Raw genomic sequence first — 24,954 nt, forward strand, 5'->3', positions numbered from 1 at the left:
GACCTTCATTTTGATACCCATGTTGACATGTTTCGATGACATCAACTTTTTGACCCCTACTTTGGGACCATTAGGCCCTATTAAGGGTCTCATTTCTGACTTAATGTGCAACTTTATGCGGGAGAAAAATTGATTTTTGAAATCAGCACCCCCATATTACACAAAAACGACTGTTTTCAATTTGCCCGCTAATTTGTCAAACGGAATCCTTTTTCTAGACACATTTTTGCCACTCGTCCCATGGCCTACGCCTCGTAGCGGCAAAATAGGGAAGCTGGCGAAACATTTATAACGGGTCACCGTGGCCTTATCATGGACTAACAGCGCGATTGTGGGGTTGTAACTATTTTGCTGTATATTGTCACGAGGGAAGAAAGTACGCGACCAAATGCCGACCTATTTATGTAAAGTGATAATTAGAAGGTATAAATTTCAGAAAATGTTTATAAAAAATCATTCCATATCGTCTTTTGAGAGCATTTTTAATTGTCAAAAAAAAAGGCCGACGTCATAGAGTCTCTGTAATGGTTATTTCTATCATAGTAGTCTCGCGCAGCCAGACCTTCTTCACTTATTAGTCTGGCACAAGCCAGGCGTTCTTTGTACTATACGTTTTCCTTAACTATACCTTCTAATTATCACTTTACATAAATAGGTCGGCGTTTGGTCGCGTGCTTTTCTTTCCTCGTGACAATATACGGCAAAATAGTTACAACCCCACAATCGCGCTGTAAGTCCATAATAAGGCCACGGTGACCCGTTATATATGTTTCGCCAGCTTCGTTATTTTGCCGCTACGCGGCGCTTTAAGTCCTTGCGTACAGCATGTATTCCTAACCACCAAATATCTATACGGCAAGCACATGGCCCCTGGCCTTTTAATTTACTCCTCTACACCATTGGTTTTCAATATACAGGCCTATTCCGCCTCTCGATATAATCTTCGAGTAAGATACAGTGATCAGGTTGGAGAACCAAAAACCTGAATCCTGGTATTTGCTTAGCAATGTCAATATATTGAGGGTCAATGAAGATGGTACACTGCTGGTAATACGGATGTAGCACTGATCTGTTCCTGTGGAAATGAAATGGCCAGGGCCATTGTCTTCACCTCCTCAAAGACAGATTATAACTCCTGTAGTTATAAAACGTGCCTTGCTTACGTCCGACGACGTCTGATGGACGCTGCGCCATGAGAAACCTCTCTGGTGGTAAGCTAAAAATGAGTACACCGTTTACAATAACACATCAGAAAAAAGAAATGTAGTTATACATTAGAATATGCGTTTTGGGTTATACCCAATGCCGTAAAAACCTTGCAATCGAATTTTAAAATCTTTAATTGCGGAAATACATAATACATATAAAATTCAACATTGCTGTTGTGTAGACAAATAACAAATACCAAGTTTTAGCAAATTTGCATGTATGATTACTTCACTACGGCATTGTGTATAACTGCATTTCTATTTTCCTGGACCACCAGTAATTATGAAAGCACACACCATTGAATGAGTTGGGAAAGAAACAAAGAGGACACATTTTGAATAAAAATCATATTTATTATGATTTCGTTATCATACAATGCATACTAAACATAGCGACACTGCCATCTGTATGTTATCATTAGAGCAAAAGTAGACCAAATCATGGCTACCATGCCTTTCATGATGATCACAATAAATTTCTAAGATGTGACAATGATCACTCCCCTTTTCACATTAGACTACTGTGGCAAAAATGGTATTTATACCTTTATATTTGTTGAAATTCAAAAAGCAAGTAAATGGTGAAAAGAAAACTGGTAGTTCACCATGGAAATGTTTTGATAATCAACAAAATTGGACAGAAGCTGACATTTCAACTATTTTCAGCCAACTGGCAGAAAAATCTCAAAACACTATTGCCAAATTAGCGAAATTCATAATTAATTTTTTCATCAAATAATTTCTTTACATCTGTAGTCAGACTTGCCACACCAAATATCTTTTCAATACCTCTCCAAATATGCAATTGACAGTTAAAAACATACTCGCGTCTAATTGATAGGTCTGGATCCTCCAACCTATGAATATTCAATGGTGGTCTTGTCTCCGACACAATGAGGAACCTGCAGAACTAAAAATCCAGATGGCAGCACCAGTACTAAAAGGTACACTTCCAGTGCTTTTCCATTAAAATTAAGTTTTGTTGATTTTCTCCCTAAAACTAATCAAAATAGAATTATGGACCAATAAAACAACATTTTTGGTGCTACTTCCCCATGTAGAGTAATTAAGGGATGAAATATACAATAATCATTAACCCGGGAAATGGCTTTCTCATTCATGTCATTACAAGCATGGTCCACTTGCCTGCAGGGACCCCTATTGGCAGGTTTTGTTGTACAGGTTCCTCATCAGATCACATGACCAGGAGACTTCTCTTCGACATTATTCAATTACTGCTGTCCACTGCATCATTTGGACAATGACATAATGTTGTGCATTATGTGATAGGTCACAGTACACAGTGGTATGATGCTATCGAACTGGTGGAGTTTCGGTCTACCGTACCACGGGTTATAGCACAGTGAAATGGTTAACATCAACACTGGTTTTACCCAGTGGTTTGTTGTGCTCCATCTGGGGACTTGATGTTGAGAAATAAAGAAGATGGTGGGAGGCGGTGTTTGAATGATATATTATAGTTTGGTTCAAGATGTTCAGAAATATTGCATATCCCTCCCATTGGCTCACCGTAGGGGAGTCTATACAATACCGCAGCGTCCGTTGTTGTCTGTATCCTGTTTCAAAAACAGTGGCACGTTTCTTAACCGCTAGAGCTATGAACTTGAAACTTTGTTAACAGGACGCCCCAGGTCAGGTTACCTCTGAAATGAATTTCGGTCGGATCTGATTCTTGACTTGGCCACCAGGGGGCCAGAAGTGGAAACCTAAAAAGTTTGATATCTTTCTTATGAGTGACTCGTTTTTCGATAAAATTTTGTTCCTTAACCAGGATGAATTCCTAACCACCAAATATCTAGATACGGTGAGCACAATTGCCCCTGGCTGTTTCAATTTTATATTTTCAAACTGATCGTTGCATCATCAGTCATGTCCCAGCTTTTCAATACAGTAGAACCTCCCTTGGCGGACACCTCTGCCAGGCGGACACCTCTACATTACGGACACGTTTTTCTAAGTCATTTCCAATAACAAAAACCTCTGTACGGCGGACACCTATCTACTCCGAATTGCGGACAGGGCGATGGCCAATTTTTGGTCCAATTCCCTCCCAATTACGGACAGTAGGCAAAAACAATGGTTTCCCACGTGCGCTTGGAGAGTCGAGTAGGCCCGACAGGTGTGATTTTTGCATAATTAATCAACGTAATTACCCCATGGCATTGTGTTTTTGTATCCTAATTAAGCCGCAGCATTTGTTTACTCATCTTTTCAACTAATCACATCGGCCTATTGTGTCCACGGACACTCATAAATCCACGCGGTTTTGTCAGTGTTGCGGCGAATATGCGTTAGTAGAGAAATTAGAAAAAATTAATTATTAATCAAAGGTGGCTGATGGACAGAAATTATGGTGTTTTTTCACACATTATGACATGTCGAGGAGATTTTGCAATAAAAGGGGCACCTTTTACTAGAGAGATTATTCACTCTCTGAGTTCCAAAGTAGCTCGGGTCATTCAAAGCAACATCACAAGCAAATACCGATCAGCCAACAGGTTTAAAGTTTCTACGCTAGATGTCGACACAAGAGAAAACCAAGACCTGCAAGGCGGGAACTTCAAATCCACCTATCGGACGATTTGGCATAACCTCTCTATTGCGGATACCTCTCTATTGCGGACACCTGGGCCCAGTCCCATGGGTGTCCGCAATAGAGAGGTTGTACTGTACATTCAAAAAAAGTTCCGACCACAACCACTCCAGAAAAAGGCCCAATGTTACAGCATAGGAAAGTTTACTACACTATAATTTGCACAGGGTTTTCAAGCCATTGAACAAATGTCATGATAAATTACGTAGCACAAGCTCCAGACGCTCTGATGCACGTAGCCTCATCATGATGTGCCGTGGTTGACACATGCATTTAGCATAGGGGCTCGTATCCTGCACAAAGTTGTCATTTCCTGGAACAGTTGTGGTAGGAATGAATCTTTTGAATGGATTTAAACACTGGGACATGATGTAACAATCAATTTGAGGTAGGTTTGATGAAAATCCAAGAGCAATTGTGAAAATGAGAGCAGTATGCAACATTTCTGAACATCTTGAACCAAGCTATAATCATTCAATGGGAGATGGCCCAGAGAGCCACTCACCACTGAAAAAATGTAGTAAACACTTCTATTTACATGTAGTACACACTTTTAAAAAACTTAAATAAAAAGTTCTAATGGTGCAGAATTCATGATGTTGTGATGAAAGTATCACTTGTAATAAATAAGTATCCAGGTATAATTAGATCAGAGTTAAAGAAATTCATCTATCTTAAATCCAAAGGAGAAACAAATAAATTCATAATTCATACTTATGCCCTCTACCTAAAAAAACCTTATCTTCCCCTGAACAGGCATAATGTACAATGCAACGCTTCAAGAACCTTCAACAATATCAGCAGCCAGCCGGTTATACTAATTCCCGACCTACCCCGACATTTACCGACTTGCGGAAAATGTTGCCAAAATATAGTGTATTAATCATCAGAATATTTATATTTGTACTGTTTACATACATATACAGCACGTCTGTTAATTTCAAGACTTTTGAACGATGCTAAGTTGAGCAAAGCAACTCCAATGATTACATCTATTTACCGACCGCAAGGCCGAACATGAGCATATGCGCTATGCATGTACAGTTTACAAGAAGCGACAACCACAACTAACAAAGATTACCGACCTGCAGAAAATAATTGCGGTTGGTAAATAGATGTAATTATTGGAGTTGATTTGCTCAACTTAGCATCGTTCAAAAGTCTTGAAATTAACAGACGTGCTGTATAGGTACAAATATAAATATTCTGATGATTAATACACTATATTTTGGCAGCATTTTCCGCAAGTCGGTAAATGTCGGGAAAAGTCGGGGTAGGTCGGGAATTAGTATGACCCGCAGCCAGCAACTATTTAGACATTTCATTGTTTTAGTCGACAATTCACACATGTGTCTATAAAGATGAACTAGCCTGAACCGATCTATGTACAACACGTGTAGGCGTGTCATTTTAGTACAAGCTCGAGACATCTTTTAAGCCCTTTAAGCTTAGTCTTAGCTACTTCTGGTAAAGTTCATTAAGGGGAAGTTCGAGAAGTGTGTCATTTTTCTCATCTAGTACAAATACTACAACTTTTGCAAATAAATCTGAAATAAGGAAACATAGCACCACTTGTCAACTATGAGGCAGTTTTAACTAGCACTATCTGTCTTAAATCAACATGATACAGCGGTAAACCAAAAAAATTTGAAGTGGTCTTTTAACACAATACTAACAACGAGAATCAATGAACATAATTAGAATAGATTCTCCACACATAAAATTTATACATCACATGGACATTTTGATGTAAACAATAATTTCAATACCAGAATTTTTTTCAAATGTTTGGGAAATCACCTCAACAACATCAAAGTGTTCAATTTTGGCTAAGGGGCTGGGTGCTTAAGAAACCATCCCTTGGATTGTGATTGTGGCAAAACCTACCAGGGCAATTTTCTGAAACTCGCATGGATGACACTATGGCCCAAAACATCACTTATGGTAAAACAATGAATTGAAATTGACCTGATCAATTTCTTTTGTCTAGCTTCGAACCAAGAAACAATGGGTAAATAGTGGGAGCTTTGCATTTTTAGACATTCAACAAGAATCGCCATGACAAACTCCTCAAGAGAGTGAACAAAATATTAAACCTTTCCTATAGAAACGGTCTCAAAAAGCATTATCAAAACTTTGTGTGATGATAATTATTTGTTTTCAAATGACTATTTTGAAGTATTGGATGTTGCAAAACATATGAAAGTTCAGTTGCTAAAACGACTATGTGCATTTTTTGTTGCACTGTAGAACATCCCTTCATGAGGAAGAGGAACTATCATATGTACAATTATTTACATGTTAGTGACGCAAGCTGCAACTGGCAATACTCTCCATCATTTAAATTCCTATTTTTGCATAATATTTTGCTTCTCTGTCTTATGCGAAGAGTAAGACAGCAGTATTTCATTTCATAATAAATGTATTTCATGTAACAGAAGAGAGTGACCATGATTCTTCACAATAATAAATAGGCATGCGACTGGTCTCATCTTAGAACAGTGTTACCTACTAAATACTGTATGTACACTGTACATAAACACACTAATATTTTTTCAGGACATCAACCCGACCATCACAAAAGTCTATCGATACCCACAGGCAGCACTTTGAACACAATAACTGTTAGCGACACTAACCAGATAGCAGGCCAACCAGATCAGCGATCATTTGATACTGTCGGATGTCTACCCGAACATAAACAGATGCCGAAAGATCACATAATGCCGTCATCCTTTACATTCTTGGCTGCATTTAAAAAAACTTCCTCCACCAAGTGGTTTTCCCATAGATTTTGACTTCAACATTTTTGGACAATTTCTATCACAACAGATGTTGCCATGGAGATATGCTTGGAAACAGATGTTGCCATGGAGATACGCTTAGAAACAGATGTCGCCATGGAAACATAATCAAACAGCTTCCTCATCAACTCCTTGGTGACTCGTCACTGGTGTCTTTTAGGTACTGATGAATAAAACTGTTCAGTTCACTGTCTAACCATCCCGCTTTGTTTCTGAAAGAATAAATGAACACACACCTAAGCTTTTCAGATTAACTAGAAGCAGTAAAGAAGTGATTAAGTTGCTGGACCTACAATCTTACAATCATTTGGTTGATTCAGAATCCTAACACATAGTTGTTGAGCAAGTTCTTTGTATTTGAGAAGTCACCCTTTGAATGAGTTGTACAGATGTTTTGCACCTGAATCCTAGGCGAGCGCTAGCCAAAGACGTCTTGCTTGAGATGGGTGCCTCTTGCATGGCCGAGGATAGGAGTGACGACAAGCAGTATGGTATGTATTCCAACAACTTGCCAACACAAACATCATGAAACGTTCCGGAAATATCGAAAATGTCCTGCTTATTTCGTTTATGACCATAAGATTTTATTTTGATGACTTTAAACTTGCTTTAAAACCTAGTGCACACTGTTTAGGGTGACCCCCTTTTCCAAATAAATTTCACAAATTGGACTCCAAGTCACTCCAAGTCACTCATTTTGTCGTGGTGGGTCACAATTGGGCTTATTTGCTTAACTCCAACTTACTTGAGTATCTTAGCTTTGCCTCCAATCTCTTCAAGTTGCTCACATTCCTTGTCTAGCTGTTTAATCTCCTCCGCAAGGTCCAACTTGGCTTGGTCAACCTGACGACTCAGGCGAGCAAATACTGACGATAATTCTCTGAAAGTGAAATATTTCAAGTTTCATCAGGACAGGAAGAACAAGAGGTTGAAATGAAACGGCCAGGGGCCATTGTGCTCACCGTATACATCTTTTAGTAGGCAGGATCATGCTTAGTTTAGAGGTGAATATGGTGAACACAATCAGGCATGAAGACTTTTTTTAGATGTGTATTGATGTCAAGTAATAAGACAGGGCAGTATATATAAGTTTATGATCCAACCAATAATTGTCTATGACATCAACAAGATCAATATCGTGTGATTGCTAAGAGTCCCTGCAATAAAAAATTCATCGAAAAAAAGTCATTAATAAGCGAGATATTGCACGTCCTACTTTTTCAGTTTTGACCCCCTGGTGGCCAAATCAAGAATCAGATCAGGCCAAAATTCGGTGTCAGAGATTATCTGATGTAGGGGGTTACATGTACCAACTTTCAAGTTCATAGCTTTAGCAGTTAAGAAACGTGCCATAGTTACACTCGAACGGTCAATTTACGCCATTTGACCTCTGTGACATAGAAAAGGAGGTCAAATCCAAAAATCATAGGAGATGTGATGTATCCTTGCTAGGAGTCCCTGCCATAAAATTTTATCGAAAACAATTCACTCAAATAAGCAAGATATTGCACTTCTTCCTTTTTCCGTTATGGCCCCCTGGTGGCCGAATAAAGAATCAGATCAGGCCAAAATTCGACATCAGACGTTATCTGATGTAGGGGGTTATATGCACCAAGTTTCAAGTTCATAGCTTTACTGATTAAGAAACGTGCCATAGTTTACACTCTAACAGCCAATTTACGCCATATGACTTCTGTGACCTTGAAAAGTAGGTCAAATTGAAAACCCGTATAACATGTGATGTATTCTTCCTAACAGTACCTACCATAAAAATTTTATCGAAAACAAGTCACTTATAAGCGAGATATCACACTTTTTAGATTTCCACTTTTGGCCCCCTGGTGGCAAAGTTAGGAATCAGATCGAACCAAAATTCAGCACCAGAGGCTATGTGATATCGGGGGTTATATGTACCAAGTTTCAAGTTCATAGCTTTAGTGGTTAAGAAACGTGCCATAGTTTACACTCTAATGGCCAATTTACGCCATATGACCTCTGTGACCTTGAAAAGTAGGTCGAATTGAAAACCCGTACAATATAAAATGTATATTTGCTATGAGTACCTACAACAAAAGTTTTATCGAAAACAAGTCACTTATAAGCGAGATATCACACTTTTTAGATTTCCACTTTTGGCCCCCTGGTGGCAAAGTTAGGAATCAGATCGAACCAAAATTCAGCACCAGAGGCTATGTGATATAGGGGGTTATATGTACCAAGTTTCAAGTTCATAGCTTTAGTGGTTAAGAAACGTGCCATAGTTTACACTCTAATGGCCAATTTACGCCATATGACCTCTGTGACCTTGAAAACAAGGTCAAATTAAAAACCCGTATATTATAAAATGTATATTTGCTATGAGTACCTACAACAAAAGTTTTATCGAAAACAAGTCACTAATAAGCGAGATATCACACTTTTTAGATATCGACATTTGGCCCCCTGGTGGCCAAACAGAGAATCAGATCGGACCGAAAATCAGTGTCAGAGGTCAGCTGACCTAGGGCATTCTGTGTACAAAGTTTCAAGTTCATAGCCCTAGCAGTTAAGAAACGTGCCACTGTTAGGATACGACGACGACGACGACGACGACGACGACGACGACGACGACGACGACGACGACGACGACGACGACGACGACGGACACAGCGCTATCATATAGACTCCCCTTACGGTGAGCCAAAAAGCTTCCACAATATCGGAACTCAACACTCCAAATACATGTATTCAAATGAAGTATTGCATTATATTGGAGCTTATACTGTAACTAGCAAAAAATAATACACATATTTACATTCAGTGCCTGACCCCGGAGTCGGGGGTGGGGTTGGGGAATATTGGAATTAATAAAATTAATACACAAACAACACGAGCGCCATCTTCGAACAAGCTCTGTAAACGATGAGTAGCTTTCACAAAGCTCAAATTTGCAGGTGTTTTTCAGTTCTTTTTTCCAATTGCTACATGTAGGTGTCTCTAGCAGTACTGGAAGCATTCTTGATGCTTGACCCTGATTTTGCTCTGGCGCTCTAGGGGTTAAAGTAGGGTCAACGATAACAATGACAATATTAGGGATCCATGCAAGCCTTTGCTTTGGAAATCAGTTCTGTATTTATTCTCAGTACTGCATTTGAAATACTTACTGCTGTACTTGGTGACTGCAGTTGGCACTGGTTAAATCAATGATAAGTTTTAATTTACTCGACGCATAATCGACATACTGCGACTTGAAATGACGTTCCTTAGCTTTGTTTGTCCACGTCAGTCGTTCGTAGAGATATAACAGCCCATAGATGACGCCACTCACTGCGATGATCCGCCAGCCAGCAGCTTTCGTCACCTGACAGCAAAGACAAGAATAATGTGTAAATACTTCATGGTAGCCTCCTATACTTGACAAGTTCTTTTTATCGCATGTGTGGGAGTGCAAAAATTGTCTCACAACTGCCAATAGATGTTCCCTTCATTTTCTAGAGGCCTACATGTACTGCTTGTGACACAGTATCCCATGCCAATGGACGCACATTTACGGCCTGTCAGTTAAAAATTTCTACTACATGCATCGCTATTTGCTATAATTGTGTATAAAACAGCTCACTTTTCACTGTATACAAATGCAATGAGATATCAACTGCAGGCTTTGCCTGGCGTTAGAAGATGACACTATTATTGAACCACTGATATGTAAAACAAAAAATCTGTGAGCTACCCTTTAAAAAAATCAGGAGAAATTTACCATAAACCGGACTTTTTTTTTACTGTGTACAGTAAATGGGGAACACCTATGCTGGGCGACCTTCATCCGACGATGCTTACTACACAAAGGAAATGAACAAAAGTAACCTTACCAGTCCAGCTACGACTATTGCACCAACTGTAGTTCTTGACGTGAGAGAAGCAAACGTGCCCAGCAGTGCCACCACTAATTCTGAATTGTCTTGTTGCGGTGGCTGGAAAACTTCGTTACTGGGCGTCTGTGGTGTCATGGGGATTGGCCGTTGAATCTGGTGACAGAAGTAGAGAAATCTCATGAATAGAATTAACGGCCAACTGTAAGTATTTCAGATATGGCGCTGACAGCCAACTCTTATAATTAAGACTTCGTAAGAGAAGCCAATGTGAAGTTCTAAAAATCCAATTTTATGCCCAATTCCAATGAAAGAAATCAAATGAAACGAAAAAGAAAGGAGCACTTCTGTTCCAAACTTATGTTGCACAGACACAATCTACTAAAAGAAATTTGTAAAACCGAAATTATGGTAGTCAGTGGTCACCGACCAATTTGACAATTTTTACCTTCACTTGGTCACCAACAAACTTGACAACTGTTACCTTGAGGCCATGGGAATTATTAATCCTGTTTACCGTCCACCTCCCGCATGGGTTCTGAGCGAACATGAAATATTTTCATTTTTTTAAAAAAAATCTATTTATTTTATTGTTGCCATCATTTTTTTATTTAAATAATCTTTCCAGTGGTTCATCTTTACCTTAAATGATTGAAAAACACAATAAAAACTTGGCAGGGTAGGCTCTTCATCATAATAATGACATTTTTTCAATGCCTCATGTTGATGACCGACCTGATTTCCATTTACTGGAACTTGCTGAATCGCGTGTTTTGACCAGTAAATCAGACTGTAAACCGATAATGAATAATGAATGAAATGGCCAGGGCCATTGTGCTCACCTCATGTGGAGGAAAGATGGATAAAGAGCATGGTATTGTGTCATGTAGTGTTAGGTTTGATGGAGGTCCAAGCAATTACAATTTCCCCAAAATGGCCAATTTACAGTACATTCGACCTCTGTGACCTTGAAAAGTAGGTCAAATCAAAGAAGACCCGGGTGACACATTGAATGGTTGTTAGAATTCGATGTACCTATGATATAAAATTGGTGCCAATCGGGCAAGTCATTACTAGGAATAATGGGTTTTTTGAAGAATTTAGGATTTGGCCCCCTCCCTGGAGGCCAAACGGCAAATCAGATCGCACCAAACTTCGGTACCTGAGATCACCTGACCAAGGGGTACATGTGTACTTAATTTGTGATCAATAGTCATTGCAGTTAAGAAACGTGCCATAGTTACGGCCTGACGGCGAATTTACGCCATTTGACCTCTGTGACCTTGACAAGAAGGTCAAATTAAAAACCTGTGTGACATATACTGTATGGTGGTTAGATGTACCCATGAAATCAAATTGGTGGCAATCGGGCAAGAAGTTAAGGAATAATCACATTTTTAAGGTTTTTGGATTTTGCCGATTTTGGAGGATATATGATGCACCTTTGCTAGAAGTACCTACCATATTTTTTTCAAAATTTCCCGACTACTATTAAGGGAGATATTGCATATTTTCACTTTTAACGTTTGGCCCCCTGGTGGCCAAACCATGAAACGAATTGGACCGAAACTTGGTCTCCAAGGTGTCATTACATAAGGGTACATGTGTACCAAGTTTCAACTCAATAGCTCTAACAGTTACGAAACGTGCCCTGCTAACGGACGACGGACGACGACGGACGACGACGGACGACGACGACGACGACGACGACGGACGACGGACGCCACGGTTTGGGATAAGCTCACCTCTGCTAAGAGGTGAGCTAAAAATGAAAAAAAGCCTCATCATCTTTTTAAATCTCTCGGACGGTAAACAGGATTAATCATTCCCATGGCCTAACAATGGAGTAATGAGCAATGTCATGCATTGTGACTGTGACTGCCATGATCCCGATGATGATAACAGGCAGGTTTTGCACTCCATACAAACAATGAAGTGCAAAGGTCTGTGGTGTCATCAAGTTGTATGCAAATTCATTTATGTGTCCATTGTAAATCATCTTTTAACTCTTTTAGCCTGTAACTCATTTCGCAAGGTTTGATTTGAAAACCGAGGCGAATTTCAGACAATCAGACTAACAAAATCGGAAGAGGATAGCACAGATTGCAGTGCCACCTGATAACTACCAATCCAATTATAGCCGATTGAAAAAACCGTCAACGCATTGAAATATGTTGTTTGAGTCACCACAAGTGTATACAAGGCGACGGTATCATGTGACAAGTGCGGGAAATTTGAATTTGAAAAACCGTGAGTTCTAAAATCAAAGTAGTTCTAAAATCATGCGGTTCTAAAATCAAACATAGCGACCGTGTTACAGCTTGCGGACTGAAGGAGTTAACCTCAGCAGCAGATGTAATAGAAAATTTCAAAAAAATTAATCGATGAAATACTATTACATAATTTGCACTTCATTGTCATTGTTCCTAGCTCTTTGCGAGGCTTGCAAAACCCGCATTTTTTCCGACATGGAAACAACCTGAGACAGAGACTATTACCCCATCCTGAATTACCAGTGACAAGTGGTCTGCTCATTGCTAGGGCTGCCCCTTCATATAAAACTAACCCCACATAATCAATTATCTGAGAACTTACCGAGTCATTATATCCTAACAGAGCACGTTTTCCAGACTTGGGACCCAAGAAACGGTTCACTAATGTTGTGATGCCGAGTGAAAATCGAAATTCGATATCCTCACGGAAATCGGCACACAAGTTCCGACAATCTAGGCGATATGCGACTTCAAAATCTTTCACGGGGAGGAGATTGGCTGTATGTTGTCTCGCATCTTCCGGCAGAAGGGCTGTTAGTCTCTCTTAAATACAAATCAGAATCAGTTTAAAATTGAACTGAAAATCAAAAGGTTCATAGTGCTAAAATAATTACTTTAAGGTACAACTTTGCAAAAGGTCAGTCCAACTCGACTTGAACAAATTATACATTTATAATGCATTTATGCATTAGACATGTTGGCCTAGATAAATGTACACCTGATATAGCATCTTCATTGTGCCATCACAAGGACTGCAAGTTTTAAGCCAGTTCTAAAGATCTGCATCATTGTGTACATGTACTTATTTCTTGAATCGCACTATCGAACATTTTGTAGCTAGCCATACCATGGCATACATGTTTATCTTTTTTTGAAACGCTTCATTAATCACATCAGATGCCTATCAGATAATGGGTTAACAGGTAATGGCAGGCTTTTTTAGGCATAGAACTAAAGTAGAACCTCTCTATTAAGGTCACCCTCGGGACTGACAAGTGCTGTCTTTAATAGAGAGGTGTCCTGATTAGAGAGGTCAAATTGAATGGAAACTACCAATTTGGGACCAAAACTAGTGTCCTTGATAGAGAGGTTGTCCTTAATAGAGAGTTATCCGCTAAGGAAGGTCCTACTGTAACATGAAAAGTCATTTTTCATTTATAACAGTTGTACAAAAACCACTGACTCTAAAACTATAACAGGGAACTTGTGAATTGGATTCAAGCACCGTGACCGAATGCAGTAAAATAAGATGTTTTTATAAATAGCACTAGCAGGTATCAATACACATTATACATGCTTCCCGAAATTGGTGGCTTGCATTGGAACTAACTTTTCCCCCTTGTCCGTCATTAAAGGCATTCAAGTGTGTTGGTCAACCATGACTATCTCCTTTGTCCCTCCACAATAAGGCCTAGTTTCCCCTTATGACATCACTATTTCGCACACTCAGCGCCCCATTTCTGGAAAGGTGTATACAGCGGTGTCCCTCACATTGCTGGCATCAATATCTCCTTTTTTCAGTTGTACAGGAGGCTAAGGAGGGACACAGATAACCAGGTTTCAGTCTCAAATGTACGGTACCTCTTGATGTCGTGGACAACAACATGCATGAACACCAAACAAAACAATGACGAATATAAATTGGAAGATTATGAACATGCATTTTGTTCACTTGTCATACTGTTTCTAGTGATGTTATGGTGTGTTACGGTGAACAACACAGATTGGTTAATTATGTGTGTTTCTTAACCCTTAAAGGGCCAACTGCGACGATCGTCGAATCTTGGCAAAGACGCCAACTTCGACGTTCATCGAATTTTCACCATGCCCAGTTTAGTTCAATATTCTAACACCATACGGCAACACTATCACAAACTGACGATCTCAGCGTGTTGTTTGCGTGTGGGACTGCTATTACACAGTGTATTTGCTATACAATGGTGCAGAACCTTTTGGTGTGTTTTTAGATCGAAATTTCTGATTGTCTCAGAGAAAATTACCATTATTAATTTGGCGGTGGGGGAGATGGCCGTATTATTATCTTGGCCTTTTAAGGGTTAATCATGTTAATGACACAGATTAACGTAATGACGAGACCTTGCGACCGAATAATGGTAGAACAGCCTTATTTGATTGTCATTTTGATAGCTAATTCTAATTCAAATTCAAATTTATTTAACTGCTTCATGTGCCAAACAGCCAAACAAAACAACCGGTACAGTTTATAATTGACTCCCAGCTATAATATAGACAATGTATAAGGAATATAGATAAAACACAATTAGTGAGTACCCGGCTTCATAAGCCCGCCTACGCTTTTTTACATTTTGTGTCATTAGAATATCAAATTCCAGCCCATGACCTCCTGCTTATGCTTTTAGAATACACCAATCCTATTAAATAAATCCATTGTTGACGTTGCGATACGTCAGGATAATGCAACAGTAAAGATACTGTATTACGTCACATTTAATCACAACGGTCTAATCCACGCACAGAGACGGATATTCACCCCTCGTTTCACAGTACTATTGAATAAAACATTTCACCTCGGAAAAAAATTCAGAAAAAAATTCACCTGTCATGTCTTTTTCTGTACTGTCTACCCCTTGCTGTAAAGCTGTTGAGCACCTAGCTTGCAGGTTTCGGCCGAGACCCTGCTCGACATGTGAGTGCAACTCCTGTGGCAATGAAACTTGGACATTACAAAATGATTAAACAACAGAACATGCAGGTGACTGCTCACAGATTATGTTTCAAGAAGTTATACCCCTAGATAACTCTGAGTTCTCTCGAAGGCCAGCTTCCTTTGTATATATTATTTACCTTTAGCCCTTTGGAAATGATACTGTTCATGGAAGTCCATTTCCACGGACAGCAGTGGTCAACAACATCATGTATTATGTTCACGTGTACATGAACATTTACAGAGGGCCACCGGTAAAATATACACATGAATGGTCCTTGTCCTTGAAACCTTGGCTGCCAAATAATTTTTACTGATTCCCCCTGCAGTATATCCAAATAGATTGATCAAAGTGCAAAGTGCAAAGTTCGAAAATCAATGTTATTCAAATTTTCATCTCATCAGGAAATTACCTGACCATTGCTCATCATCAATGCCACGGATTAGGCTAGACAATTCTTATGTGCCCGCAATTACCCACTATTCCACCACTCTAACATGTCTAAGAAAGATTCCATAACACTAGAGATAATTGCTAGAGATAGAGTTTTTTGCATTAGATTCTCCAAGAACCCACCATTCCATTGAAACAAAAACTCTGTATTTTTTCATATCATTATTTTTTAGCAACATAGTTTCATAGAGCTAGTACTTTTAAGTACTCTTGTTCAATGACGTTGATCTACGTTGTTGGGCAACGAATGGTTGAAGTGGAACTGAAAGACGTATATTGACGTCGTTGGGCACCCAAGGTGAAGAGGCGTTTGAATTGATGCTGAGTCTGAGTCTAAAATTGGTGAGTGTCAAATAGGGATACTGAAACATAATCTGGAGACAATGAAGATGGTATGCGAACAACAACGACTTCTGATCTAACCTACATTCTACAAGCAAATTATAAAACTTAACTGACACGGCCCAGCCAGTTCGTATGACCTCGTTTTCATTTCCCGCGTATCGGGTGATCAGAACGAGGCATGAATGAAACATGGCGCCTAGCTGTCAAACGTTGAGTGTCGTCACTACTATGGAATTTACTACGAAAACTCATGAATGAAAGATCGCATGACTCGCGGCTGTTTGACAGATGTCAAAAGCACGAGGCCTGAGGCTGTGTGTATGCGTGTATAGGTCTGATATCGCCAGCAGCTGATCGGCTTTTGAGACCTTTTTTGATCGCCCGATTACGCGAACTTTCGACATGATTCTCAATATTTTCAATAACAAATTGAACTGCGCATGCTCGGGCACTGGGGGCGGAGCTACAAATCTGAACTCGAACAGGAAGTCAGAAGTTTGACTTTCTCGGGCGGTGAAAGTTGAAAAGTTTGCTAAACCGCTGGCCGGTGTCAGTTCCCTTTAAGGTACATGGTAACAAAACATAATTGAACGGTTCGAAGAAATCATGCCATGTTATTAACACGAATCCTAAAGCAACATTATTGTCACACATTCATTCAGGTGGGGGCTGTCTTACCTGTAATGGCGGTTTGCGTTCCACCCATTAAACATCTGATATTTTGGGTGCACTTAATCTGCAGGTTACGACTCAGGCACTCCTCCAGGTGGATGTGCAATTCCTTCAGAAGGGGAACATTTGGCACAGAAGAGACCATATTATTTTACTCTTAAATATTTCAATCATCAAAGAGCAATGATGTCCAATACAATAATAATAATGAGTCTTTTATATAACGCAATTCCGTGACATTATAGTTCTCGCCCAATGCGCTTTGGAATATCATATTATAACCCCGTCTCCACAGAAATCAATCGGGGGTTTCAAGGAGCAACCACAAGGCGCTCACTTGAAACCGACCAGTAGGGGAACTAAGCAGCGACTCGGCCAGGAGTTGAACCCACAACCTCTTGATCATGAGCCCGACCCTTCCACTGTGCTATCGCTGCCCCACAATACAACGCAGTCTGTCATATGAGAGTTCAACGGAGGATTCTCCACTATAGGTATAGGCCTGTCATCTTCTAAATTTATCACAGAAATGAAAGATCACAGGCAATTATAGCAATTAGAGTCTTAATCACAGACACACTCTTTTGTGCTCAACACAGAACTGGTTGATATCATAAGATTACCTTCCAAATTTACTGTCCTTGGAGAGGATCAAAATACTTCCAACTCCACACCTATATATTTCTGCCCCCCCCCCTCCACCCTGATAAAATTCTCAATCATTCTTACTCACCTTTTTATAAACTGTCAATAACATGTGATCAGGATGGAACGGCCGATCAAACTCATCAACAAGAACAGACAGTCGGCGTATCTCCTCGTTCAACGCACTTGACACCTTACGCTCAACATTCTCCACCATTTGTTTGATCTTGTCTTTCGTTTCCGACGTTAGTAATGCCAGCTGCTTGGTCGTGTAGTCAAGATTGTCGGCAGCCTCTTGCCGCCTCGTACCACACGAATCCCTGAGAGAGAGAATTGAGCAATTTGTAGGCCTACATGAACACAGAAAGGGGACTGGGGAAAGACACACAAAATATGCCAGCAAGGAAATTAGGATCACCAAGAACAACAATACACGCTCCTTGCCAACAGTCACCAGTTCAAATCTGACAAGAGCATGAGTTCAAAACACCAGTATGAGATAACCGTTCAGAGCCAAAACAAATCTGAATATAGGTACAACAAACAATAGAACACGTGGTATGTGACCACATGGTCTTTAGTTGGCTGCTGGTTCATTTAGGCAGGCAACGTTTTCCTCCGTCTTGTGCGAAGTTAACTATGCCAGTTCTTTTGCTGCGCAGTCCAATAATTAGGTTGCAGTCTTGTAAACCCAAAATTGCTTCATCCCTTGAATGACAGATGTAAAACCAATGTTCCTTGTAAGCTTGCTTACTCAACCCTATTCAACCCCCTTGCATGTCCATTGGACCAACTGACGCCTTACTGTAGATCCTACAACAACCACAATGCTCACTGGGGCAAACACAGACAGAGCACATTAAAGGCATACGCCGTTCTTAATTACTGGTGGTCCACGAAAATAGAAATCCATTTATACACAATGCCGTAGTGCAGTTTTTATGCGTTCGAATTTGCTGAAACTTGTATTTATAGTATTTGTAGATCAGTCTACTCAACGGCAATACTGAAGTTTTGATTCAGTACGTATTTCTGCAATTGGAAATATTCAAATTCAGTTACAATATCATACTTTTAAACGAATGGCATATGCCTTTAAATAAACGAAAACAACCTAAGATAGTGAAACCGGACAATCCCTCAATCTAACATACCTCTTATGCTGTGCATTCATATAAACATCCTCCATCATCATCCTCATCTCCCCTGAAATCATTTTACCACGTTCTGTGTGCTGAGCAAACTTCGTCTTGACAGCAGTCTTTGAAATACACTCTTCAAACTTTCGTTCAAAATTTGCAAATTCAAATAATCTGGCTTGGAATCCCTCTACCAGTGCACCAGCTGCAATGGGAAGAAATGAACAAATGAATACTCAGTTTTGAAAGGAAAAAAAATTTAACTTTTGTAATTCTATGTAGTTTTGGTTATTGTTTTTCTTCTCCCTTAGAGATGAACAGCACAACGTAATGGGGGAGGCATGCGCACTCAGAGGTGAAATTTCACAAGGGATCCAGTGGGTACACAATGACAAAGATATACACCCAAGCTCACCTTACATATTTTTGATGATGGTTTTCAATCAGTTTTTTAAAGCACTTTATTAGAGAAATTTGATCGATTCTATTGGTCTAATATAATGAAACTTCTTCCTTAGTAAAACACAGTGATGTTGACGGATTCAAACTCGTCCTACTGCCGGGCAGACAAGGTTTTCAATCTGTTTTTTAAGCACTTCATTTGTGACATTTGACCAATTCTCTTGGTCTAGTTAAATGAAACTTCTTCCTTAGTAAAACACAGTGATGTTGACTGATTCGAATTTGTCCTACTGCTGAGCAGATGAGGGCTTTCATCCCATGCAGCAGTTATAGATCTTGACCTAAATAACTCACTCGAAGCCACCACTTACTTGGTGTTGGTGTGCCAGATTCCTGATGCAGCCTTGACGTCAATGTTTCGCGTGCCGACACGAAGAACACTCTATTAGCTGCTTCCGCACGAGTTGTCACATTTAGCTCGTCTGCCAGGAATGCGATGTTCCTTTCTTCATGCTGTCGTTTGACCTGAAATATTTTTTGTAGGATAGATAGATGCTCAAGCCACACTTCACTTCTTATGCAGCACTGAGAGCCTCTAATACATAGAGTAACACTATGGAACTCTTTTCCCGAGGATAGAGTGGTGCTAAATGAATCTTTTAGTTGCGCTTTAAAAACTCACTTTTAAAAATAGCTCATTGGACACTTTTACAAAGGACTTATTTTAAATATTCTTTTTTTTCATTTTCGCAATGGACATTTCAAAGGTCCCTAAAGGTTCGTGGGTGGAGGGGAAACCATGCCAAAAGTTTGCTAATTGCCAAAAGGATTACATTACTCGAGTCTACCTGAAGTCTGTTTTATTGTCGGAGGTACCTGCCAGGCCCCAGGAGTGCCAAATGGCGTCTTTGAAAAAGAAATGGCAAGTGCTAACTGCCATATCCACCATTAGCAGCAATTTCTTGTCTGGAACGAATCGCAAATCTGGTAAAGTGCTAAGTCACCCATGTACCATGGATGGTTACTCACCTCCTCCATATACTCTGGTTCACTTGCCGAAGCATCCCAGCGATTATTCAAGATGAAGATGTTGGGTTTTGATAATTTGGCACTAACTTTATGGAAGAAGTTCTTTTCCTGGAATAGAAGCGGATGTTAATATTAGATTTGGCTGTTAAATAATCAAATAGTCTCCAGAACCTTACAGTTTGTTATGACACATTCAGAACAGACCGACTTACCGTTTGCATAAGTGTTGATTCAGCATTCGCCACCAGAACAAACACATCAGCGTCTAGGCAGAACTTGTCAATCCAACTGTCAAGGTCAGGGGTGACATCTATACCGGGGCTGCAAAGGAAATAAAACATACCATCAGAATAATTTTTTAAATTGAAACACTTGATAAAGGTAATCACTTACTTATAGCTTTCCATATCTACGGAGACATTGGTCACGCCGTAGTGAGTTGTGGCCGAAACTTTGAATGCGACGGTAGCCCCAGTGTTTTCCGTAGAAGACGGCTCCAGATGGGCGAGTGGTTGTGTTGGCTGCCGTCCTTGTTCAGTGTCGGGCTGGCTGCTCTTCTGCGAATCGCCTCATTTACACCTCATTCAACCCAACTTGGTTCAACACACACCAGATAACGTCACCAACCGAGACTTTAAGGTCACAGTAGAGATTGAAAGCTTATGAGTAAGTGCTTAACTTAACTAATAGTTTCAAGTAAAAAAAGAACTAATCTGACGTTCTCATTCCTTGAGAGATGAACTGCAACTAAAACATGCCAATTGGACATGGACTCATTTCATATGCTTTGTAGTAATTAAGATAGATGTTCCCAGAAATCACATGCTAAGGTACAGTTGAATTAGATTCTAACTCTCGTTTGAAGATCTGCGACAATGCACAGGTTTGGGGTTCCGCCAAGATCAAATTGCAAGGTACACTGGTCTTACCCTTTGAGGTATCTCGCTCCCAAAGACTGTATTTATATGATGCATACTGATTTGGCACAGTGTCCTCTGAATTTGCTTGTACGAGACTAGACTTACCGAGAAAGGAAACTTACCTATCTACAAGTACCACATCATCCTTTAGAAGTTGACATTTCTCTTTTGGCCATACTATTGAAATCAGGGAATTCTGGTCCAACTTGACTGAGCTCAGAGCATGGGCCAGCTGTTTCACAGACTGGAAAAAAGGATAACATTGCCTTTCAATGATTTATAGCATTTTCTGAATAATCAAATCTAAGGAATTTGGCTCTACCAACTGTTTGCATGTTAGAACTGTCACTGTGCGAGAAGAATATCTCTGCCCTGCACTCTTGAAAAGGCTGGCATGGTGTGATCATGACTATTAGAACTGATTAGGTTCTTAACTTGGTACAATCACAATGCTTTGGATCTTGGGTAGTCAGTTTACTATGATTGCAGCTCAACCTTGAACCAGAAGGAGATGTAAAACAGAGATTCCTTTCAACTGTCGCATAGAACATCAGCATTATGGCAAGCAATGGACACCATCCAAGAGAGAAATACATGTATGTGTAGCTTGCGATGGCCTTCTCAAGCTAGACTGAGGACACAAAACCAGTCTGCAAAATCACAATCTACCCACCTGGACGCTTTTATGCTCCTCCGAGTCCTCAGTCCTGAGATACGATTCTCCGCCATCTCCTCCCTCGACTTGAAGGAAGCAGTGTGTCGTATGTCCGATACCACTTGGCATCAGTTTCGTACGCAACATAGCATTAATCACAGTACTTTTGCCATTCGACGTCCTGAAAAAGGTTTTGAAATACATTGGGTGAGGTCAAGTATTGGGTATAAGATCTCGGTTTAAAACCAACTCTCAGTCTTTATTTGACCACATAAAACTGCCCTAGGATTAAGAACAGATTGACACCGAGATAAAACCTTAGATAAAACTAAGATAAAACCAGGCTTAAACTCAAGGATTCGCTGAATCAGTTCTCATGCATCATGCGCTGGTTTAGTCTCAAATGCCTCTCAATTGGTTCTCCGCTGTAGGCAGGCTTTCTTACAAAGTCGTCCCCTCTTTGCTGAGCAACAGCAAATATCACAGGTAGAGCAAACATGACTGTTAGTTTTATTCTTATATTTGACCTCAGCACAGCCTTAAGTCCTAGGACTTAAAACCGACCATGTACATTTGGTAGTGCATTTTGCAAAACTTTTACCTCTCTGTTCAGATTAAAACTTCCAAAGTTTTATCAGAGTTTTAAAACTTGTCTGAAAAATCGGTCTAAAGACAGTTTCAAGACAGTTTAAACCAAAAACATGTTGGGAGGTCAAATACCAGTTTTAGCTTAAAACTTTCTTAAAACCGGTTTTAAAATCTGGTTAAACCCAATACTTTATCTCACCCATTGTACATGATTGTGTACTTAACTGATTAACTGGGGGTTGCTATGTTTCCGTCATATTCATAGCGCAACAACTTAACAACAAAAGGTGACATATCAACAACTGGTTCTGGTTTTTGAAATTTGTTGGCATGCCGTTACTGTCGACCAAATGCGGTACAAACTTGAGAGAGATCATCAAATGATTACATTACACAACACAAACCTTCCAAAGAATGCCACTTTCATATGATCCCTGCCAAGAACTCCAGTAATTCCCTGAACCTTCTCTCTGAAGCCATGGATCGTCTCCAAGTGATTCTTGCTCACTATGTTTTGTTCTTGGCCCGAAACAACTGAAATTTTAAATTAATAAAATTTGAACAAGATCATACATTTCTGACAGAGAAAAAAGAGCAAACCAAAAGGGTTTGTGTCTTGCTTTGCATCGACTTTAAACATGTTCCCAAATGCAGGACCCCTAATTCCAAACCCGTATCTCTCCACTTAGAACACGAACACCAGTAGGAAAATGCAAATTTATCATGAAAACTTTTATCTTTTGATTAATTCTGCATTATCAGTATCTTTGCCAGCAATATGCACCCCGCAAAAGTATAAGGTGACCAAGAGGAAGAGTAAAGTCCACTTTTTAGGTTGGTAGGCTTCATAGAATTGTGAGAATTTCAGTGCTGTTGCCAGTGTTGGCTGGAGCCCATCAATAATTCCTTTTTTTCTCCTCTCAAGAATCAACAATATAATCTAACTCCGCTTCATTTCCTTCTTGGAGGATAATCTCATGTTAAACGGTCCTAAATTAACTATCCCCAGTCTTACCATTAAGAAAGTATTCACTCTCTTTCACGTAAGCTTCAATATCTGTGAATATAACATTGACCTTCTTCTTTGCCTGGCCAAAGATCTTGAGTGGTGATGGCGTACTGTGTCCATTGCCAAGGTTACGACCTTCACCTTGGGGTCCCACAGTGTAGGGTAGTGAGGAAGATTCCTGAGATGACATCGAGTCTGATGAGGGTGGTAGCGATCCAGACATCATTAAACAGCACTAGCAAGCCTTAAAATTAAAATGAGACAAAAATTTGCACCTGGTGTTGGCCAAACAAAATAGGGGCAGGGTTCTTTTAAAAAAAACATTTCGTTGGTGGGAGACGCCTGAGCCGCACATTTCACTTGATGACCGATGAATGATAAAGATAGACAAGTGAGCTGCCAAAGATCACACAGAACTTCAACGTCAGAAGATAACCAAATGATTCCTTTTTTGTAGATTTGACAACACCGGAAAGAGGAAAGCACATACTTTGACACTTGTACTTTCCTGGGTCACTTTCCCATTCCCATTCCAAAAGTTCCAGGGACAGGGTCCAGGGAGTGAAACGACTACAATATGGCCCGGAAGTTGCGGTGGTACGTTTTGAGTATAGTCCCGTGCATACCGGCTATGACCTGTTAAGCATATCACCTTCAAAGAAAACACTGCGTGTTTCTTTGAAGGTATATACACTGCGTTTTTCTTTGAAGGTATACACAGCGTTTTTCTTCGAAGTCATAGCCGGTATGCGTGTGACTATACTTAAAACGTACCACCGTAACTTCCGGGCCAACTTCTTAAGTCTCGTATCTGGAGCGAAACGCCTCTGATTTGGAGTGGAACGATTGGGGATGAAAATGTCAGGGGGTGAAAAGGTCAGGGAGCAAAACGACCGGATACCAGCCGAAACTGATGGGGTAGTGACATGACATGCACTGCACTGGCGGGTCATACTAAACAGCGTCCACCAGCTTTAAAAGCATATTTAAGGTCATCGAAATAGGGTCTAGTGGTCATGAACGAAATAAGCGGGACATTTTCCAAATTTCCTGAACGTTTCATTTACCAGCGTCGACCAGCCAGTCGGCGGCCATGTTGGATTTGACTTGGATGTTGGGAGGAAATGATAGGGCTTCCTGCAACACCTCCCTAAGTTATTGCACCCGGCCAAATATCGTGAAATTTTGAGGAAATGTGTTTTATGGTGTAGGCCTACTAATAAAACTTATTTCGTTTATGGCTACTGGCTTTTGTTTTGATCACTGTTTACCCCAGGCTTTTTACCTGGACGCTGTTTAGGATGGCCGGCACTGGCCACTGTGCATGCATGATGATGACGATGAAGATGACATGGATGAACGAGGATCGAGGGTGAAAATCTGAAATGTCTGAGAAGTAAAAACAATCGGCAAAATTCAAACTGACACTGCACTGGGAGGAACAAACGAATTTGTTGCAGACGAACACCAATACGATATCAATCTGCTCCAGCAGACAAACTCATATTAATTAGAGCATTTATTATAAAACAGAGCTTTGAACGTTATGAAAATCTCATTTACCATGCTCACACACATAAGGTCGATTCGGATTGCTTAAAAGTAGTGGAATCCACCTTCGGTTTGGCATGGGCTCTTGCGCACTGGCTGCAAATTCTTCTGT

At 40.1% G+C, this 24,954-nt stretch overlaps 1 protein-coding gene across 3 annotated transcripts; it reads right to left on the reverse strand.

Annotated features, from left to right (window-relative positions):
* Positions 1-1,554: 1,554 nt before the first annotated feature.
* LOC135496726 (mitofusin-2-like) lies at positions 1,555-24,883 on the reverse strand. Of its 3 annotated transcripts, none has more exons than XM_064786197.1 (16): positions 24,855-24,883; positions 23,298-23,535; positions 22,687-22,816; positions 21,713-21,875; positions 21,162-21,283; positions 20,332-20,440; positions 20,120-20,227; positions 19,462-19,615; positions 18,704-18,893; positions 17,638-17,869; positions 15,326-15,428; positions 13,070-13,290; positions 10,475-10,630; positions 9,770-9,966; positions 7,372-7,506; positions 1,555-6,838 (listed from the first exon to the last, which is right to left on the reverse strand). In XM_064786197.1, exons 2-16 carry the CDS (start codon positions 23,515-23,517, stop codon positions 6,751-6,753), a joined length of 2,328 nt encoding a protein of 775 aa, XP_064642267.1. In that variant the 5' UTR covers positions 23,518-23,535; positions 24,855-24,883; the 3' UTR covers positions 1,555-6,750. The 3 variants fall into 3 exon arrangements, with proteins under 3 accessions (XP_064642267.1, XP_064642270.1, XP_064642269.1); XM_064786200.1 differs by lacking the exon at positions 15,326-15,428 and adding an exon at positions 16,911-17,013; XM_064786199.1 differs by lacking the exon at positions 24,855-24,883 and adding an exon at positions 24,718-24,775.
* Between the last annotated feature and the right edge of the window lie 71 nt (positions 24,884-24,954).

Source organism: Lineus longissimus, chromosome 12 (assembly GCF_910592395.1).
Source record: "Lineus longissimus chromosome 12, tnLinLong1.2, whole genome shotgun sequence".
NCBI classification, from domain to species: Eukaryota; Metazoa; Nemertea; class Pilidiophora; order Heteronemertea; family Lineidae; genus Lineus; species Lineus longissimus.

What these genes read in the sequence shown, in the direction of transcription:
- LOC135496726 (XM_064786197.1), bottom strand. Translation starts at nt 23,517, where the DNA reads ATGATGTCTGGATCGCTACCACCCTCATCAGACTCGATGTCATCTCAG. An exon ending in GATGTGGTACTTGTAGATAG is followed by an intron (nt 20,441 to 21,161) that starts GTAAGTTTCCTT and finishes TTTCCTTTGCAG; the next exon opens with CCCCGGTATAGATGTCACCC. An exon ending in GGCAAAGCTAAGATACTCAA is followed by an intron (nt 6,839 to 7,371) that starts GTAAGTTGGAGT and finishes TTATTCTTTCAG; the next exon opens with AAACAAAGCGGGATGGTTAG.